The sequence below is a fragment of the Oryzias latipes genome, chromosome 2, assembly GCF_053564925.1.
Source record: "Oryzias latipes strain Hd-rR chromosome 2, Olatipes_Hd-rR_3.1".
In the NCBI taxonomy this organism is placed as follows: domain Eukaryota; kingdom Metazoa; phylum Chordata; class Actinopteri; order Beloniformes; family Adrianichthyidae; genus Oryzias; species Oryzias latipes.
The window spans coordinates 30,398,711-30,417,920 of record NC_136238.1 but is presented as its reverse complement, the minus strand read 5'-3'; the positions used below and the strand labels follow the sequence as shown (position 1 = coordinate 30,417,920).

Sequence of the window (19,210 nt, the reverse complement as noted above, 5' to 3'; positions counted from 1 at the left end):
ATGGAAAACGGAGGAAAAAAACTTCTTTGGAGAGAAATCTGCTTTGTTTCTTGTTGCTATGAGGTTGTTGAACAAATGTGGTCACTTTCACAGCTTCACTTCAAATGACTTCCAATAGACAGAAATTATACATTTTCAGTTTATTAAAATATGTTTGTGAAACATTTCTGATGTTTTTTCTGTAATTCTAGGTCTGATGTCTTCATACATGATGGCTAAAATAACAAAAACCAAACCAAATGAGTCAGGTCTGTAGTTTGAACTTGGATTAGAAATTAGAAGGGCGACACCTTCTGGCTGTATCCAGAACTGCATCTTCTGGTCAGAAAAGTGTTGAAAAACCTCAATTGTGTCTGTAAAATGTCTGCAGCTTTTTTGTCTGAAGACATGAATAAAGTCTGGATTTGATCCTTAATGAATCTTCATATTTCTTTGTCCTTCAGTCTTTCTTTCAGTCTCAAACACACTGGTTCATTTGATCCTAATGAGAACATGTGTGAGGCTCCAACATGGCTGCCTTCACTGCAGGTTCCTCTTCACAGCATGTGTTTGTGGATCAACACACAAACAACACATTTTTACAATGAAATGGCTCTGTCTACATTTAAGATTTTTGCTAACAGTCAAAAACAGCAGGAATAGCAGTTGTTTTCACGTCTGAAGAAATGATGGTAAAATGATGACTGCACATGTCGGTGCTACCAGAGAGGATTTCCAAAGTTTGCCCCTCCTCTCTTTTTAATGCCCTGACCCACCGGGCCTGAAGAACTGGCTCCTTTGGAAAGCTGTGGAAACTCATAAGGCACTTTTTGTTTGTTGTTGGAACAAAAAGGAATGCTACAGCGACACCTGCTGGTGGATTGTGACATATTAGTCTGATCTGCAGGAAGATAAAGGAAAAAAGGATGAAATGAACAGTAAACTGTAAAAAAATAGAAAATAATGGACAGAATAATATCTGCTCCAATGAAAGGTGGATATTTTCAACAGAACATAGTGAAACATAAATATTGGAAATGTACTTAAACGATCTAAGTGAGGAAAACAAATACAGTGAGTGACCTTGTGTTATTGATGTACAACGGCGTTAAACAGTGTTCAGGTGTCAACTCTGCCTAACTGGACCTGTAAACCAGGAGAACAATTGTAAAGTGGTGGAGATGTCGCCATTTTGTCTGACGTCAGCGTGAAAAAGGTCTATAGGCAGCGACAGTCCATGAGGCGTCTACCTATTTTATGTTTCATTTCACTCCCCATGAAAGTCCACTTTGGAACAACAGAGATGAGCTTTCTAAGGTCTCTCTGATGGAGAAAGAGATTTGGTCTTTGCTCCTCCTTACGGACCATCAGGGTCATTGATTTTCATTTGGAAGCTTTTGTTCTACTGTGAATAGAAGAGGAGAAAAAGTTAGCGCTCTCGCTTCCGTCATTTTCATTTTTCCACCATTTTGGAAATTTTATTTAGATCTTTATTTTCAAGAAGCACTGGACAGTTTTGACCTGGTTACTGGTTTAGACCATTACTCAAGAAAACTAATTTAGGCCCTTCAGTTTTTAATAACTACAGACCTGTGTCCAACGACATTTATTCTAATAGACACACCCACATTTCATTTGCGTGGAGCATTTCATCATTGCAATCTTCCAAAGTTATGTACCAGTTACTTCTGCTGTTTTTGTCCTTCCAGGCCGCCGAGCCACAACTGTACAAACTTCTGGCTGCAGTGCTTTTATTGCCGCCGTGGCTCTCTTTACTCTGTTTTTATGAAATGTTCATTGCGTAAATTGAACTGCTATAATGACTTTCCAGGTTTAGTTTTCCCCTGAAATGTCTCTAACTGTCCATTGACCTTCTGTTTCTTGTTCCTCTCCGATCCTGGTCCAATAAGTTCTTCCTCCTCTGTGGTTAAGTCTTCTTCAATGTCATTTCTATCAGACTAAAGTAGAGTCTGAGCATCAGGTTTTAGGGTTTGCTCTCAGAGGACTTGGAGCATTGAGGTCGGTGTGGGAGAGTCCAGTCTGGTCAGGATTGGATCTTCAGGAAAGTGTTGCTGCTGCTCCAGAATGACCCTGATGAAGAACTGTAGGTCTGTAGTTTGAAGGCTGTTCTCTGCCCAGCAGCTGCTCACAGGACTAGCAGAGGTTGTTGTTGGTCTGGAGCTGAATCGGTGAAGGAGTTCTTGTTTTGTGAGATGTCGACTGTGGTTTGGATGTCTAACACTGAGAGAATCTGTCTTTTTCTGCCTCTTCTTGGTGGTCTTAACAGCGTTGTTGGGGTTCTGCATTGTGATTGGATCAGTTTGTGCACAGATTCTTTTCCAGGTGAAGCTGCAACAGGTAAGAACCATTTTCATTTCTGTGTTTGTGCTGGTCTTTCCAGCTGTGGTTGTTCCTTTTTGACAGTGCTGGTTTGTCAAATCCAGATTTCTGGGAGGTTCCAGTCTGCTTGAGGCTCAACGAAAGGGATTTAGCTGGGATGAAATGGTTTTGGTTTAGTCTGGTTCTGGTTTTCTTGGGTTTTCTGGTTCAACTGTGACGGTGAGAGTGATTGAATTCTGATTTAGAGCAAATGCTGTTGGTGGATTTGTTCACAGGAAGTGGTGTTCTGGAATGGTTTGGATGCTTTTGAAACAAGATGTTAATTATCCTTTCCAGTAACGGAGTCACTGCTCACTTTTTGGTACAAACCATTTTATTAAAATGTTCCATAATGACATGACGGAGATCACCTGTCATGTGATTTGAAATAATCATTCCTGGAAGAATGTGATAATTAAGTTTAATGATAATGTGCAGATAATGTTTACACTTCATCTGTGATATTAGAATGATTTCTGGAGTAAAGTTATTGATTTTTATTAATTTTAATAATCTGCACTCATGATGGTAAACTATACATAACTCATCTGAATTGAGTAACCGGATAATTCTGTAAAAATAAAAAGTTTAGTAAAGCCTGATGGGGATGGGATTATATAGGTTCACTTCTTCCTACTTCTAAAAAATTAATGAATTTCCTTTAGACAAACTTAATATTTAAGGGTTTAAATGTGTCATATACTGTATTTATGAGTGCTAATTTTTCTATTTATGATTAAGAGTCATTAGAACTGTATTATTTACACTTGTTTGTGGATGTATTTATATTTACTAATCAATTCATGATAATCCTAAGTTTGATATTTATCTATGACTTTCTTCAGGTAACTAAATGTTTTGTAATCTAATTAGTGACAGACAAACATCTGGATCAGTGTGTCCCGTTTCTTCTGCACATCTGGATCCTCCATGAAGAAAAACAAAGCTGCAGCAGAGCTGTTCCACCACCAAACACTGGGAGGCGCATTGAGCTGAAAGAAACAGCAAAGTCTTTGAGGGAGGGAGTTTGAGGAGCGACCTTTGACCTTAGAAAGAAGTGAAAGAAGCTTTGAAAGTGAAGGAACTTTTGCTCAGATGAAGCTCTTTGATTCTGTCTGCAGATGATCTGTGGCTGCAATCACAGACCTTCATGTACACGCTAACACACGTGCACGTTCCATCCAGCGTGTGCGTGAAGGATGACGACGCTTTAATGGAGAGCTTTGAGGGGGAGGGAGGAGTCAAGCAGGGCTGCCAGCAGAATGCATGCTGACAGGAAAATGTGAGGCCACGCCCACTGAGAAGGAGCCTGTTGCAGGTTCCAACAGGAAGCCTGTGAGAAACAGCATCTGCAGCTGAAGGAAAGCAAACAGTGTTTTCTGTCACTGAATTGTTGCTCTGTCATCTCCTCTGGGAGGACCCTCCTTTACAGCAGTGTTTTTCAACCTTTTCTGAGCCATGGCACACTTTAACCTTGATAAAAATCCAGCAGCACACCAGCATCCAAAAAAAAAGGAGAAACTCATAGTCTGTATTGATCTACATTCCTTCCAAAATCTCACGTGCATTTCTGTGATAATTGTGGCAGAAAAAGCTGGAAGCTGCAGCTGTTTTCTCTAAAAGATTGAATAAAAGTTAAGTTAGAAAATTTATAGCTGTGTGTCACTTTAACCCAATGCATTATGGGAGATGTAGTGTGAAAACTGAGAGACTTTTTGAGCTAAATTGGAACAAGGAAGTGAAGACTTTAAGCACTTCTGATTGGTCAGACTGATGACGTGTGATTAAGCCTTCAAGAATGATTGGCGGAGACAGTTAAAGGGGCGGGACTTTTCCGCAAACATCTTTACTTGCAGCTAGATCGCTGTACCGTCATTCTTATCAAAATGTCTTTAATAGAATCAAATAAACACAAAGAAAAATATTTTTATGATCTTTCATATTCCTAGTTTCTCAGTGTTTTATGAGGACTTGTTTGGATGAACACAGAGCTGAAATCCTGGAGATGGAAAATGTTTTTAGATCAGTTAATGAGGGCAATTTCCCACGGCACACTTAACCATCTCCCACGGCACACTAGTGTGCCGAAAACACTGCTCTACATCACAGATGAAGCTCCGCCTCCAAGTGTCCATGTTTGTTCTTCAACCTTCTGCAGGTTCTGATCTGCTTCTTTCTGATTGGTCAGAACCCTCTGACCCAGAAACCTCAGCTTTCTTCCAAGAACTTCTGGTTCTGAAACTTCCATCAGTTTCTGCTTCACTTCCTGTCGGAGCAGAACTCCCACTGCATCAGGATGAAGAGGATCCCTCCTCATCTTCATCCTGTCTTCATGGATCCAGAGTCTGCAGGACGATCCACAAACATCCTGCAGCATCTGAGAGGCAGATCACCTCCAAGAAGACTTCTGCATCAACATGTCAATCACCCTGAAGCCCCGCCCCCTTCCATCACTTCTGCTGTGTTCAGAATTCAGAGATTAATCCTGATCAAACCCTCAGAGCCCAAAGCATTCTGGGTGATTAACTACACCTTCAATTCATATGAAATAATTGGATCAGAGTTTTTGTGAATTTACTTAGTTTCAGTTCAGAAAAATTAGAGAAAAATTTGAAACCCGAGCCTGTTTGGTTCCAGAACCAAGACGAGGAGCTGAGATGTGGAGACTAAAGAGGAAAGTTCAACATGAATCTTCTCTGCATCTTCCTCACAAACAGCAGCTCAGTAGCCGCGTTTACATGGGCAAAAGTAATCGGAATGAACGCCTGATCGGAAAGAAAATGCATCATGTAAACGCGCCGTTCGGAATACTCTGCCCCGATCAGACTCGTTCGGATCAGAATTTCTTTCCAATCGAGATAGGTGGGTTATACCGATCGTTTATCCGATCGTGGAGCATGTAAACGGTCATTCTGATCGTGTGTCACTGCTGCTCTGGTTTACGTCACGCATAGATGGTGTGTGGCTCTGCGGACGCCCCGTGAAAAGCGCCGCTCCGCTCTCGCCCCGCTGGCTCTCCCCTCTCTTTCCCCCCTCACAAAGGAGATGCAGGGAAGGAGCGCTTCGTGCCCCCCGACGCTCACTCAGTCCACTGGCACCCGAGTGAACAGAGGAGCTGGATTAATAATTTTGTGTCCGAGGGGGGAGGATGCTTTGTTACGTGTGTGTTTTGATATGTGTGGGAGAATTCAGACTGCGAGCCGCCCCGCCGCTCTGGGTTAGCGGCTGCAGGACTCAGGGGGAACCGTGTTCGAACAGAGCTCGGGCCGCTAGCTCACAGAGTGGCTTTGGGGCGGTCTGTGAACTTTTCAGAGCAAAAATAAATGTCGCGTGGAGTCACGTGGATTTGTGTTTCCAGTTGTGTCCCGACAAAATAAAGGCTGATGTTATTTCCATACATTTATGTGCAGCTAAGATGCAGATTGCTGCGTTTCTCGCACGGTCCTGGATTTTGTGTACATCAAGGCTAATGTTGTTAGCCCGTGTTAGCCTGTCCTCAGCCTTTTCCAGCTCTGTTTCATTCACAAAACAGCACTGATCACACGGATTAAATATAACGATGAGCGAATAGGCACTTCATAATATTCATGACATTAATAAAAGCACGTTTGGAAGGTCGTCCCGTATTACGGAGCTGCTGCACATGCTGTCTGTCTGTGGCAGCGGTTTGTTGACAACGGGACCTACCGTAAATTCCGGGTTATAAAGCGCACCCGATTACAAGCCGCATCCACCTATTATCACGTGCTTAATTACTTCTGTAAATACACAAGCCGCATCAAAAAAAAAGTCAAAAGTCAAAAGTCAACTTTATTGTCAATTCTTCACATGTGCATCACATACAATGAATCGAAAATCTGTTTCTTACTCTCTCGTGTCTGTTCAGGGGAAGAAAAATAAAAACAAAGTATACGTTTAAAATAAAATAAATAGGTAAAAAGAAAGAAAAAGATACAATTTACAATATACAACATAGGCAATTTGCTATAAAAGTGCGAGTGCACTTAATGCAGTGTCCCAAGGCAGCGGGGGGGGGGGGGGGGGGGGGTTCGTTTGAGCACTGTTCATGGGGGGATATGGGTGGTGGGTAGGTGGAGAGGGGAGAGGGTGTTTAGCATCCTGATGGCCTGGTGTGTGAAACTGTTTCTGAGTCTGGTGGTCCGGGAGCAGAGGCTCCTGTACCTCCTCCCTGAGGGCAGAAGGCTGAACAGGTTGTGTGCAGGGTGGTGTGCATCCTTGATTATTGTTAGTGTTTTGCGGGTGAGGCGGGTGGTGTATAAGTCCTGCAGGGAGAGGAGTGGTGTTCCAATGATTCTCCTGGCTGTGTTGACTATGTGCTGCAGGGCTTTCCTGTTGCTGTGTGTACAGCTGCCCCCCCACACAGTGATGCAGCTGGAGAGGATGCTCTCGATGGTTCCTCTGTAGAATGTGGTCATGATGGCTGGTGAAGCACCTGATCTTTTTAGTTTCCGCAGGAAGTAGAGACGTTGCTGACCTTTCTTTGCCAATGATGTGGTGTGGGCGGTCCAGGAGAGGTCCTCACTGATGTGTACCCCCAGGAATTTTGTGCTGCTCACTCTCTCCACAGCAGTACCATCAATTATCAGTGGCAGGTGTTGAGTGTTGCCCCTCTGAAAGTTGACAACAATCTCCTTTGTCTTGCCGACATTTAGCAGGAGGTTATTGTCTCTGCACCATTTTGTCAGCAGATCCACCTCTTCCCTGTAGTTGGTCTCATCGCCCTTGGTGATGAGACCCACCAGGGTTGTGTCGTCTGCAAATTTGACAAGGTGGTTTGTGCTGTGGGTTGTTGTGCAGTCATGTGTCAGCAGGGTGAAGAGCAGCGGACTGAGCACACAGCCTTGGGGTGCCCCGGTGTTGAGAATGATTGTATTTGAGGTGTTGTTGCCGGCTCGTACTGTTTGTGGTCTTTGGCTGAGGAAGTCCAGTAGCCAGTTGCAGATGGAGGTGTTAACACCCAGCTTGTCCAGTTTGCAAATGAGTTGCTGTGGTATTATTGTGTTAAATGCGGAGCTGAAGTCTATGAACAGCATTCTCACATATGCGTCCTTTTTGTCTAAGTGGGTGAGAGCTGGATGGAGAGCAGAACAAATGGCGTCCTCTGTCGATCGTTTGGGTCGGTAAGCAAACTGGAAGGGGTCCAGGGTGGGGGGAAGAGTGGACTTGATGTGTGACATGACTAGCCTTTCAAAGCACTTCATGATGATGGGCGTTAGTGCTATGGGGCGGTAGTCATTGAAGCAGGATGGTGATGGTTTCTTTGGCACAGGGATGATGGTTGTAGCCTTGAAGCATGATGGGACGATGGCTTTCTCCAAGGAGATGTTAAAGATGTCTGTGAAGACATCCTTAAGCTCTTCTGCGCATTCCTTCAGCACACGGCCTGGGATATTGTCTGGACCCGCAGCTTTCCGTGGGTTGATGGTGGAGAGTGTCCTCTTCACGCTGGTAGTTGTCAGGTGCAGAGTTTGATCCTGGGGGGAGGGGGGCGTTTTCTGTGGGTGTGTGCTGTTTAGTCCTTCAAAGCGTGAAAAGAAGCTGTTCAGGTTGTTGAGAAGGGGGGTGTTGTTCTCACAGCTCTGCGGTGCAGGCTTGTAGTCTGTGATGGCCTGGATGCCCTGCCACAGGCTCCGTGCATCTCTGCTGTCGTTGAAGTTGGAAGAGACTTTGTGCATATAGTCCTTTTTTGCTTTCCTGATGCCCCGGGACAGGTTGGCTCTTGCTGTTCTTAGGCCAGCTTCATCCCCTGCTCTGAAGGCATTGTCTCTGGCTCTCAGTAGCCCTTTGACTTCCCCTGTCAGCCAGGGCTTCTGGTTGGCTCGAATGATGATGCTTTTTGTGTGTGTCACATCATCGATGCACTTTGTGATGTAGGAGGTTACTGTGTCTGTGTACTCCTCGATGTCTGTCAGGTTGTTGTAGGTGGCAGTTTGTTTGAACATGTCCCAGTCTGTTGTTTCGAAGCAGTCCTGAAGGGCAGAGGATGCCCCCTCTGGCCACACTCTTATTTTCTTCAAGACTGGTTTTGCAAGTTTCACCCTTTGTCTGTATGCAGGCGTTAGCATAACACTGAGGTGGTCTGATGTTCCGATGTGGGGGAGGGGGGTTGCTCTGTAAGCTTTTTTGTGAGGAGTGTAAACAAGGTCCAGTATGTTGTTTCCTCTTGTTGGAAAGTGCACATGCTGATGAAATTTTGGAAGGACTGTTTTGAGATCAGCGTGGTTGAAGTCTCCGGCAAGAATGATGAAGCCATCTGGATGTGCTGTTTGTTGTTCACCAATGGCCTGGAATAGTTCATTTAGCGCTGCATTCCTGTCACTGTTGTTGGTTGTCGGGGGGATGTATACCGCCACTAATAAAATCGTAGTAAACTCCCTCGGCAGGTAGAAAGGACGGCACTTCAGGATCATGAACTCCGCCCGCGGGGAACAGTGTTTGCTCACCAGCTGAGCGTCCCGGCACCACGCGTCACGAATGTAAACACAGACCCCGCCGCCGCGTGTTTTTCCTCCGTCTACGATGGCTCTGTCCGCCCGATAGCACGTTAGTTGTTCCAGTTGTATGGCAGAGTCGGGAATGTTGTTGTTTAGCCATGTTTCCGTGAAGATGAACACACAGCAGTTACTCGTTGTCCGGTTCGCTGATCGGAGTAGGCGAACATCATCCATCTTGCTGTCCAGGGACCTCACGTTAGCCAGAATTATAGATGGTATGGCTGGACGAGTTGGGTTAGCTGCCAGTCGGGCTTTGATACCTCCACGATGTCCCCTCTTCCTTGTCCTTGAGCACCGTTTTCGGTGCGACCTTCCTGGGGCGGGCGCGTCTGGTGAGTTCCGTGTAGTGGTTTCTGGCTGGCGTAGTAATCCCAGCTCTACCAGCATCTCCGGTTTAGTGTCCAAAACGTCGCATATTTTGCTGTTTCTAATTTCAAGCAGTCTCTGTCGACTGTACTTGTGTTTCGTTGTAGCATCAAAAAGCATCATAAATAGACCCAAAAAGGAATAAGAAATATAAAAAAATAAGATAAGCAAAACGAAAATAAACACAGACACGCGCACTGAGAGAGCAAGGGGCCGCTGCGACTGCTCGCGCCGCGCCTCAGATCTGATCAGATTACAAGCCGCTGCCTCGACAAAGCACCCAGAGTGAGCATGGCACATAACCACACTGTGGGCAAGTACTGCCTTGACTCAAGCTCATATATCCAAGTTCACCCACATCTGAAACAGCATGGACCTCTATTCTGTTCACAAGTTCCTCAGTTATGGGTTTTTTTATTTGATTTTTTTTTAATTTTTTTTTTTACTTATTGACAATCTAGGTATCATACATAAAATTACTAACAGTAACCATATAATCAACATTACATCCCTCAGTTATAATGAGGAAATCTACATCCACGATCCCCCATTTCCCATGAGTCTTAGGGGCTAAAGGCGGGGCCGACGCCCGGCTCGCCACACTGTTGTGCGTGTTTAAGAATGAGCAAGGAGCAGCAGTGGATGGAGGGGTGAAAAGGAACAGCTGTCCTTCCGCTTGTGTCGCGGCAGCATTATGGTACTAACAGGGCTGGTTAAAAAAACACCAGTAACATAGCGCGCGCCTCAGCGCGATACGCGCGTCTCAGCGCGGCGCGTTCGTCAGAAGCTTCCTTTCACAACAAACACTTGTTGATCCACGGACGCCTCTGCGCTCCGCGCTCGCCAAGCGGGGTCCTTGTCTCCCCTTCCTATCCGAAAAGCTCACACGGCGGCTGTGAGCTTTTCAATGCAAAATTCCGCTCAGTCAGAAACCGTAAAAACGACCACATGGATTTGTGTTTCCAGTCGTGTCCCGACAAAATAAAGGCTGATGTTATTCACACATATTTACGTGCAGCCAGCCGAGTCACTATGACTCAGAGGTAAATTCACTTCTGAGCATGCGCTGTTCTCTCCGTCACGCAGCTGACCGGCATTTCCATTTACTGATGGGGGATTTTTTCACGCTGCTTTTAACGATTGCCTTTAACTTGAAAGCTTCATCATATTGTAGCGGCGATCAAGTGCACGTTGGGTCTAAGGGCACCGAAGGATTCTGGGATGCAGCCGGGCATGCGTGTTTCTTTTTGTTGAACCATAACTGAAGTGTCTAAGACCTGAAGTGACGTCCATGCTGTTTGGCTGCCTAGAGGTGTGTTAAAAAACTAATGACTTTTGCTTGGTGGTGGATGGCGATTATAAACCGTACACCGAGCCCGAATGTACGTACATGGCGGCCGCCAATTAAATCCATAAATTAGCCGCGTCACTAAATAAGCCGCAGGGCTGTAAGCACAGGAAAAAAGTAGCGGCTTGTAGTCCGGAAATTACGGTAGTTCCGCATCCGGGTGATTTTACACTACTGCGCATGCCCAGATGATTCATTCCGAACGAAAGCATGAGCCATGGGAACGTTTGTTCTAATCGAAAAAAGGTTTTCTGTGCCCATGTGCACGGGTGAATTTTAACCCGACCATTGATCCCATCAAGATATTCTGCCCATGTAACCGCGGCTAGTGTGAGGAAGAGGAGCCACGGGGTCAGAGGTCATGTGATCAAATCATGCAGAACCATTCAGGAGAAAAGCTGATTGGTCCAAAGCAGAAGCCTGACTGAAAGGAAAGAGTCTGCAGAGACCAGAAGAAAAAGAGGTTTTCTTTCCATTTCTCTGATCAGCTGATCTGAAGACACAAATCTAAACAATGATGACAAAAAAACAACACTCAGCAGAATCAACACAACATGAGGAAGTGATGTGTTCTTAAAGCAAAGCAGAAGAGAAAGAAGCAGAATCTCTGATCTGAGCTGCAGCTGCTTCACACGGTGAGAAGAGACGACTTCAGACCTTTGAGGAAAATCTACTTTGTTTGTTAAACTTTGTCTTCACTAACTTAACTGTTTGTCTCTGAATGTTAAAATATCTTTCTCTGCAAACTCTCATCTCTCTGATGTTTACAGATTTGATCTCATTACTGATCAACAACTGAGGATCAATTCTCACTTATTGTTCAGTTTCTGTTTGACTGATTTATAAAGATTATTGAAACAAATAATGTGTTTTTATTGTAGATTTTCACAGAATAAACTGTTGATGTTTACAGAAGTGAAAATGCTGACTCATCAAAGTGGTTCAGATCAGCTGACTGCTGCTTCCTGTCAGAACTTTCCAGAATCCAGACAGAAGAAAGAGTTTCTGTCAGAAACACAAACCATCATGAAGCTCTGGAGTTCAAAGGTTTCATTTCTGACTCCAAACCTTCCTGTTCGCCTCCATCCAAACCTGTGTGGAGGTCAAAGGTCATGAGAAAGTCTCTGTTGGAGCTCTGAGAGAAAGAATTCATGTCTTTCTTTCTTTGTTCCTTATTCTTTGATTTCTGTCTGTTTTTCTTGATGCTTCATTTTTCCTGAAGTGTAGAAACAGGAAGTTTGTTGTTTCTGTGTCAAAGTGACTGAATGGAAATGTTGCTGCTGCAGCTCCATGTCTCCACCTGGTGGAGGAAGAGCAGAAGTGCAGCAGCTGATGGCAGCTTCCTCTGCCTCCCACTGCTGTCTGACTGCATTCACCTGAACCTGAGAGAAAACACAAGAGAAGAGCCAATCAGTGGAGGAGCAGCTGATCTGTTGGTGAAGGAGGATCAGAGCTGATGATGAGGAGGGTTTCCTCTGCAGGTGAAGGTGGAAGGTGTGTGTGAGCTGATGTGGATCCAGTCAATCCAGCAGCATGGATCAGTGGGAGGAACCACAGGAGGGAGCCCCTCCCTCTAAAAGAAGGAAATATGGTAACCATGACAACCAGAGCAAAGCTCAGAGGTGAGATGAACATCTCCAACTGTCCATGATCTTCTCCATGTCAGAGCTAAGGACTCACACCAGCAACCTTCATTCTTCACAGGAACCAACCTGGACCTGGATCTGGATCCAGCTGGGGGTCCATAAGGAGTGACGTGTCAAAGGGTGAAAATCCTAACTTCAAAGACATCCGTTCAGGAGTGGAACAGTGAGTGTTTGTCAGAGTTTTTGGAGGCTGGATTCTAGTTCAGATGATCAACAGTTTTCAGATGAAGGACTTGAGGTCTGGTTCAGTTCTGGATCTCTCTGATCAGACTCACTTGGAGCATCATGTGTGTGATGAGATCTTTTCAGTTGAGTCTTCTGAGAGTCTCTGAGAGACATCAGAGATGTTGGAGAAGAAAACATGTTGACTGCTGACTCTGACTGACAGCAGCTCCAGTCTAATGAGAAGAATCACTGCAGACTCCTAGGATTCAGCTTTTCATGCTTTCCAAACATCACATTGTTCTAGTTTGACTTTCTGCTCTCAGAATCTCTACATTTCTACATGGAGAATTGGAATCAGCTTTTCTAGAAAAAGTCTGGATTGACTGACAGAAAATGCTGAAAGCTGGAAACTGTTGATCCAAACATGTCATGTTATTCCAGACTAAACAGCTCAGTCTGTGTTCATGTCAAAGTCCATCAGCTGTTCATGAAGAAGCAGATCCTCCAACACTCTGATGCTTTGGTGTTTGCAGAGGTCAACAGGTCACACAGAGAGTCCAGTCTGCAACCTCCAGCTGTGGATCCATGAAGAGTGACCAGTCCAAAGGTCAACCTCCAAACTTCAGAACTGAACCAGGACCTTCAGACTCACAGTAAGAAGCAGTTTCTAGTGAACAAAGCAGAGTTCAGCTCTCAGCAGGAACAACAATGTTCTCATCAAGAACATCAGCTGATCCATCCAGGAAGGTCAACCATCTGCTGTGAGCGCTTTAGGTCTGAGAGGACAGAAAAGAGTTGGACAACTCTGGAGGACACAAAGCTCAGTCTGTGAGGATGAAGCAAACAGCTGAACTTTTCTCTGACCTCAGTCCAGACATGAGCTCCAAACACAGCTAACACATCATTTAGACCTTCAGATGGACTAGATCTGCTCTGGTTTCACCTGGAAACACATTTGCTTACATTCAGCACAGTCTGGATCTCAATATCTGAGTCTGAAGATCAGAGAGGATCTGCTCCATGATCAGAGTTAGTCTGGAACTTCCCACTGACTGCTTTGATTGTTGTTCACTAACGTTTCTCCTTAGTGTCCACAGAGAGAAGAAGAGGAGCGGACCCCAGTCTGCAGAAAGACCCAGAGCTGGTGAGTCAGAGCCTGATCATCTGCTGATGGATTCTTCTGGAAACATGTGGAACACTCATGAAGGAGCTTTCTTCTCTGCTCTTTCAGCAGATGTTGGTCTGCAGGAGATGTTTGGAGAACATCAGATCAGTCTGAGGAGCAGAAGTGAACATGTGGCTGAAGGAACTGAAGAAGCAGGAAGAGAAACGCTCCTCAACAGGGTCTACACTGAGCTCTACATCACAGAGGGACTGAGACCAGAGGGTCACACCCAACATGAGGTGATGCAGCTGGAGACCACCACCAAGACCAACCAGCTCCATGACACTGCAATCAAGAACCCAGACATCTTCAAAGTCCTCCCTGACCAACACAGATCCATCAGAGTGGTTCTGACCAGCGGAGTTGCTGGAGCTGGAAAAAGCTTCTCAGTGCAGAAGTTCACTCTGGACTGGGCCGAGGGCTTGGAGAACCAAGACATCAGTGCTGTGGTTCCTCTGTCCTTCAGGGAGATGAACTTGATCAGAGATGAGCAGCACAGTCTTCTCACTCTGATCCAGCTGTTCCATCCAACACTCCAGAAGATCCCTGCAGAACAGCTGTCTGTCTGCAAACTTCTGTTCATCTTTGATGGTCTGGATGAAAGCAGACTTTCTCTGGACTTCAACAACAGTCCGCTGGTGTCTGATGTCACACACAAGTCCTCAATCAACGTGCTGCTCACTAACCTCATCCAGGGACGTCTGCTGCCCTCAGCTCTGGTCTGGATCACTTCCAGACCTGCAGCAGCCAATCAGATCCCTCCTTCATGTGTGGACAGACTGACAGAAGTCCGAGGCTTCAATGATGCTCAGAAGGAGGAGTACTTCAGGAGGAGGTTCCCAGATGGAGAGCTGTCCAGCAGAATCATCTCCCACATCAAGGGCTCCATGTCCCTCTACATCATGTGTGAAGTTCCAGTCTTCTGCTGGATCACTGCTGTGGTTCTGGAGAACCTGCAGACCACAGAGCAGAGAGGAGAGCTGCCCACCACCCTGACTGACATGTACTCCCACTTCCTGATGGTCCAGACAAAGAGGAAGAAGAACAAGTACCAGCAGGAACATCAGACAAGTCCACAAGAGCTGACAGAGACTGACAGGGAAGTTCTTCTGAAGCTGGGGAGGCTGGCATTTGAACATCTGGAGAAAAGAAACATCATGTTCTACCAAGAAGACCTGCAGCAGTGTGGTCTGGATGTCACAGAGGCCTCAGTGTACTCTGGAGTTTGTACTGAGATCTTCAGAAGAGAGTGTGAGATCTTCCAGAAACCGGTCTACAGCTTTGTTCACCTGAGCGTTCAGGAGTTTCTGGCTGCAGTCTACATGTTCCACTGTTACTCCAACAGGAAGGTAGAGGTCATTGAGGACTTCCTGAAGAACAACATGGAGAACCCATCCCTGGATGAGTTTCTGAGTAGAGTCATGGAGAAATCCCTGCAGAGTCAAACTGGACACCTGGACCTGCTGGTTCGCTTCCTTCATGGTCTGTCTGTGGAGTCCAACCAGAGACTCTTAGGAGGCCTGCTGGGTCAGACAGAGAAGAATCCAGAAACCACCCAGAGAGCCATAAATAACCTGAAGGAGGTCAACATCAGAGGAGTTTCTCCTGACAGAAGCATCAACATCTATCACTGTCTGATGGAGATGAAGGACCTCTCAGTTCATCAGGAGATCCAAGAGTTCCTGAAGTCAGAGAACAAATCAGAGAAGAGACTCTCAGAGATCCACTGCTCAGCTCTGGCCTACACTCTGCAGATGTCAGAGGAGGTTCTGGATGAACTGGACCTGAAACAGTACGAGACATCATCTGAGGGTAAACGGAGACTGATCCCAGCTGTGAGGAACTGCAGAAAGTTCAGGTGAGTCCAGAAGTGATTGTGATGATAAATCAGATCAGTGTTCAGATTGATTTACAAAGAATGAAAGGTTTGAAAATGATTAGAAATAAAAACATGAAAGAAGAAAATCAGTTTGTTTTTAACACTCATATGATCTTTTAGCTAAAGAGCAAAGAAGGATCATATTTGTCCAAATGAAATCCAATCCAGAACCTTCTAAAAGGTTTGAACCCAAATCAGACAGTCCAGAATGAAAGGATGTCTTCATTTCCACAATGTCAGTCATTCTAGGAGCACATTTCTAAAATGCTCTTTCTTCTGTTCATCATCTTCTGAAGCAGAAACTTGATTTCTTAGGTTCTTCTATTTCAGACACGGTTGTGTTTTTTCACATACCGTATTACCACATCCATAGGGTGCACTGGGTTATAGGGCGCCGTCTCAGTTATTGGTAATTTTTCGGTATTTGACCCATACAAAAGGCGCACTGGGTGTTAAGGCACGCTAACACAACATACCGGTGAATCATGCATGCTAGTGTATAACCTTTCCTGCCAGACCCTCAGAGCGTCCAGAGCGGGTTAATAATAGAACCAGTCTCTGTTTTTTTGGAGGAAAACCTTTTTTTTTTATGCTCACACTGTCACTTGGCTGAGTGTCTGCCCCTCCTTTTGCAAACAGGGGAGCGCAGCACACACACATTTCAACACACACACATTACAGCACACACACATAACAGCACACACACATTACAGCACACACACATAACAGCACACACACATTTCAGCACACACACATTACAGCACACACACATATCGACACACACAGTTCAGCACACACACATTTCAGCACACACACATTACAGCACACACACATATCAGCACACACACATTTCAGCACACACACATTACAGCACACACACATTTCAGCACACACACATTACAGCACACACACAGTTCAGCGCACACACATGTCAGCGCACACACAGTTCAGCACGCACACAGTTCAACACATACACATTTCAGCACACACACATGTCAGCACACATACATGTCAGCTCACACACAGTTCAGCACACACACATTTCAGCACGCACTCATACACACTCATTGAGGAAAAAAGTAGCGGGAGAAAAACTGAGTTGGTTCTCATGCCGCATTCTTCTACTATTCTGCCAAAGTCCCACAACTACACATTAGGCGCACCGCCTCATAGGGCGCCCCCTAAAGTTTGAAGAAAATGTAAGACTTTTAAGTGCACCTTATAGTCGTGAAAACACAGTACTTTTACAGTACATTTTTCGACGGACGTCTTTCGTCTTCATCATAGTCGAGGAGGACTCTGACTCTGAGTCTGCACGAGGAAGCTTAGCATCACAGCTAACTTGTAAACCTACACAGGTTTTGGTTCCTCCATAGAAACAGTCACTTTAGCCTTTTTCTACCAAGAAGACCTTCTGGAAAGTTCTGCCTGAAGGTTGGTGCTGCTGTGGTTCTGTTTATGACAGGAGACGTGGACCTGAGGAGGAAACTGGATCAAAGTTCTGCAACAGAACAGGAAGATGAACTGTTGTTGTTTACAGCTTCAGAGCTGGAAACATGAAAATATCATTTTGGAAATAAAAACAGAAAACTCTCAGAAATCTGGATCATAACCAACATTTAAAAACTGTCAACATTCATCATTATCATCATCCTCATCATCATCATGGTCAGAGTGACAGCAGTCAGTCTCTGTGATCCAGGTGTTCTACTGGTAACTTTGGGGTTCAGAGCTCAGATCACTGACAGACTGAGGGCAGCATGAAGCTCCATGGAGCTCCACCTTCTCTCCTCCAGCTGCAGATGAAAGAAGGATGAAGGTCTGAGAGAGACTGATGAGGAGGTCTGTTTCATGATGAAGATGAAGCTTTGATGAAGAGAGAAATGTCCAACTGGAACTTCATCACAACCTGAATTCATCATAGATCATCTGTTTCTCTCTTTCTTTTTCTTCACAGACTTCCAGGATGTGGACTCTCAGAGACTCACTTTGAAATTGTGGCCTCAGCTCTGAAGTCCAACCCGTCCCACCTGGCAGAACTGGACCTGTACAACAACAGACTGGAGGATTCATCCGTGAAGGTTCTGTGTTCTGGACTGGAGAGTCCAAACTGCAGACTGCAGATTCTGAGGTCAGAACATTGAAGCTGCTGGTTGGTTCATTTCTACATTTGTAGTTCTTCACCGAAGCTGAAAAGTTTGGATTCAAAGCTTTTCTGGATTTTTCACAAATTAAACATCTTTGATTCTTTGAAGAGTCTGCAGTGGAAGAAAACAGCTGAATACATTTTTTTTTTAGAACAAAGATGTTTCCATGGCAACAAAGGCTTCAGCTGTTAAAACATTTGACAGATTTCAGAAAACAAACAAGAACTCAAACTAATGACAGACTAGTCATCCTGATCAAACCTGCATGAAAGCTGACCGAGTTCAAAGTTCAAATCAGACACAGCAGAGCACGTGAGCGTGCACGTGCACACACACAGACACAAGTGTGAGTCAGACTAGAGAGGAAAATCAGAGAAAGAAGGAGAGTTTTAGTGCAGAAACGGAAAAATTGAGTAAACCTGCAGAGGCAGATCTGTAGCTGCATATCAGTTTAATGTCAGACAATATTTTCAAGAACCAGAGTTAGCAGGTTCAAGTTGAAGATTAACAATATTTGATAAAGGATTAAATGAGTTTAGCGTCAGCATGCTGCACCACAGCAACCCTTCTGTCAGAGATCAGTGGTCCAGAGTGTCAGAATCTCTCAGTCTTCTGTTCTCTCCAATGGCTAACTAGACTCCTTCTGAGGGTGTTCCTCTGTGTGGATCAGTTTCCATGTGAACCAGAGTCTGAAAGTCAGAAACTGGACTTTAATGTTTAAATTAAACATTTATCATTCACATTTAGATTCGACATTCACATTTAGATAAACAAATGATATTCATTTGACATTGTCACTGGTACAGAACATTGTAAAAATTGATCTTTGGTCAGAGCTTCATTTACTGGGTTCTGGGAATTTGGATAGTGATCCGATACTAAATATCTACGGGGTTAATATCACAGATATTGAAACCAATACTTTTTTATTTAAATGTTTGATTATAAAATAATCCTGGAAAGACACATATATATATATATATATATATATATATATATATATATATATATATATATATATATATATATATATATATATATATATATATATATAATTAACAACAGGGGTTATTAATCTTCAGAAAAACCAGAGGTATGTCTGAATAAACCCCTTTTGTAATTGAGGCCAAACTTTATTAATTTCAATCATATTTGAAAATCTTTGTTGTTGGACTGGACGGAAAAGGAAAGGAGGGAAAAAGAGAGAGGGATGTTAGAAAGAGGGCGGGATAGGAGGGTGATAATAGGAGGGGGGGATAAGATCATGAAGCAGCATTAAGCAACAAGTTTACTGGATGTTTATCATTACGGTAAGGTTCAAATGTAGTACGAATCTCAAAGGGCGGGGCCTGTCCACACACACACTCAAATGTTATCAACACTTGCTAGCTGCAAAAATGTCCACATGTCAACATGTACACAAAACAGATAGTGTCCACTCATGCAAACTATTAGTGCAAAGGTAAACTAACACCTGTGCTGAGGGGAGTGTTTATGTAATTCTAAAATGGATGGTGGAATGTGAAAAGAAGGAGGGAGACCAAGACCAACACCAAGACCCCCGCCGCAGCAGCAGCGGCAGCCAGAACCTCCCAACGCCACACGGCCGCAGGCAGAGAAC

The 19,210-nt window shown here is 44.6% G+C and overlaps 3 protein-coding genes across 3 annotated transcripts in view; all 3 read left to right on the top strand.

Moving 5' to 3' along the window:
- LOC144986810 (uncharacterized) overlaps positions 1-19,210 on the top strand; it is a 508,483-nt gene that overhangs the window by 57,880 nt on the left and 431,393 nt on the right. The gene's annotated exons all lie outside the window — the stretch shown is intronic.
- LOC144987228 (uncharacterized) overlaps positions 1-19,210 on the top strand; it is a 431,641-nt gene that overhangs the window by 16,483 nt on the left and 395,948 nt on the right. The gene's annotated exons all lie outside the window — the stretch shown is intronic.
- LOC144986988 (NLR family CARD domain-containing protein 3-like) lies at positions 11,037-17,586 on the top strand. Its single transcript, XM_078935741.1, has 7 exons — positions 11,037-11,222; positions 12,069-12,209; positions 12,292-12,396; positions 12,932-13,051; positions 13,487-13,542; positions 13,630-15,421; positions 17,400-17,586. Exons 2-7 carry the CDS (start codon positions 12,121-12,123, stop codon positions 17,584-17,586), a joined length of 2,349 nt encoding a protein of 782 aa, XP_078791867.1. The 5' UTR covers positions 11,037-11,222; positions 12,069-12,120.

Coding starts and splice junctions, on each gene's coding strand:
- LOC144986988 (XM_078935741.1), top strand. CDS start 12,121: ATGGATCAGTGGGAGGAACCACAGGAGGGAGCCCCTCCCTCTAAAAGA. Junction 13,052..13,486: donor CCAGGACCTTCAGACTCACA/GTAAGAAGCAGT, acceptor GTTTCTCCTTAG/TGTCCACAGAGAGAAGAAGA. Junction 15,422..17,399: donor AGGAACTGCAGAAAGTTCAG/GTGAGTCCAGAA, acceptor TTTTCTTCACAG/ACTTCCAGGATGTGGACTCT.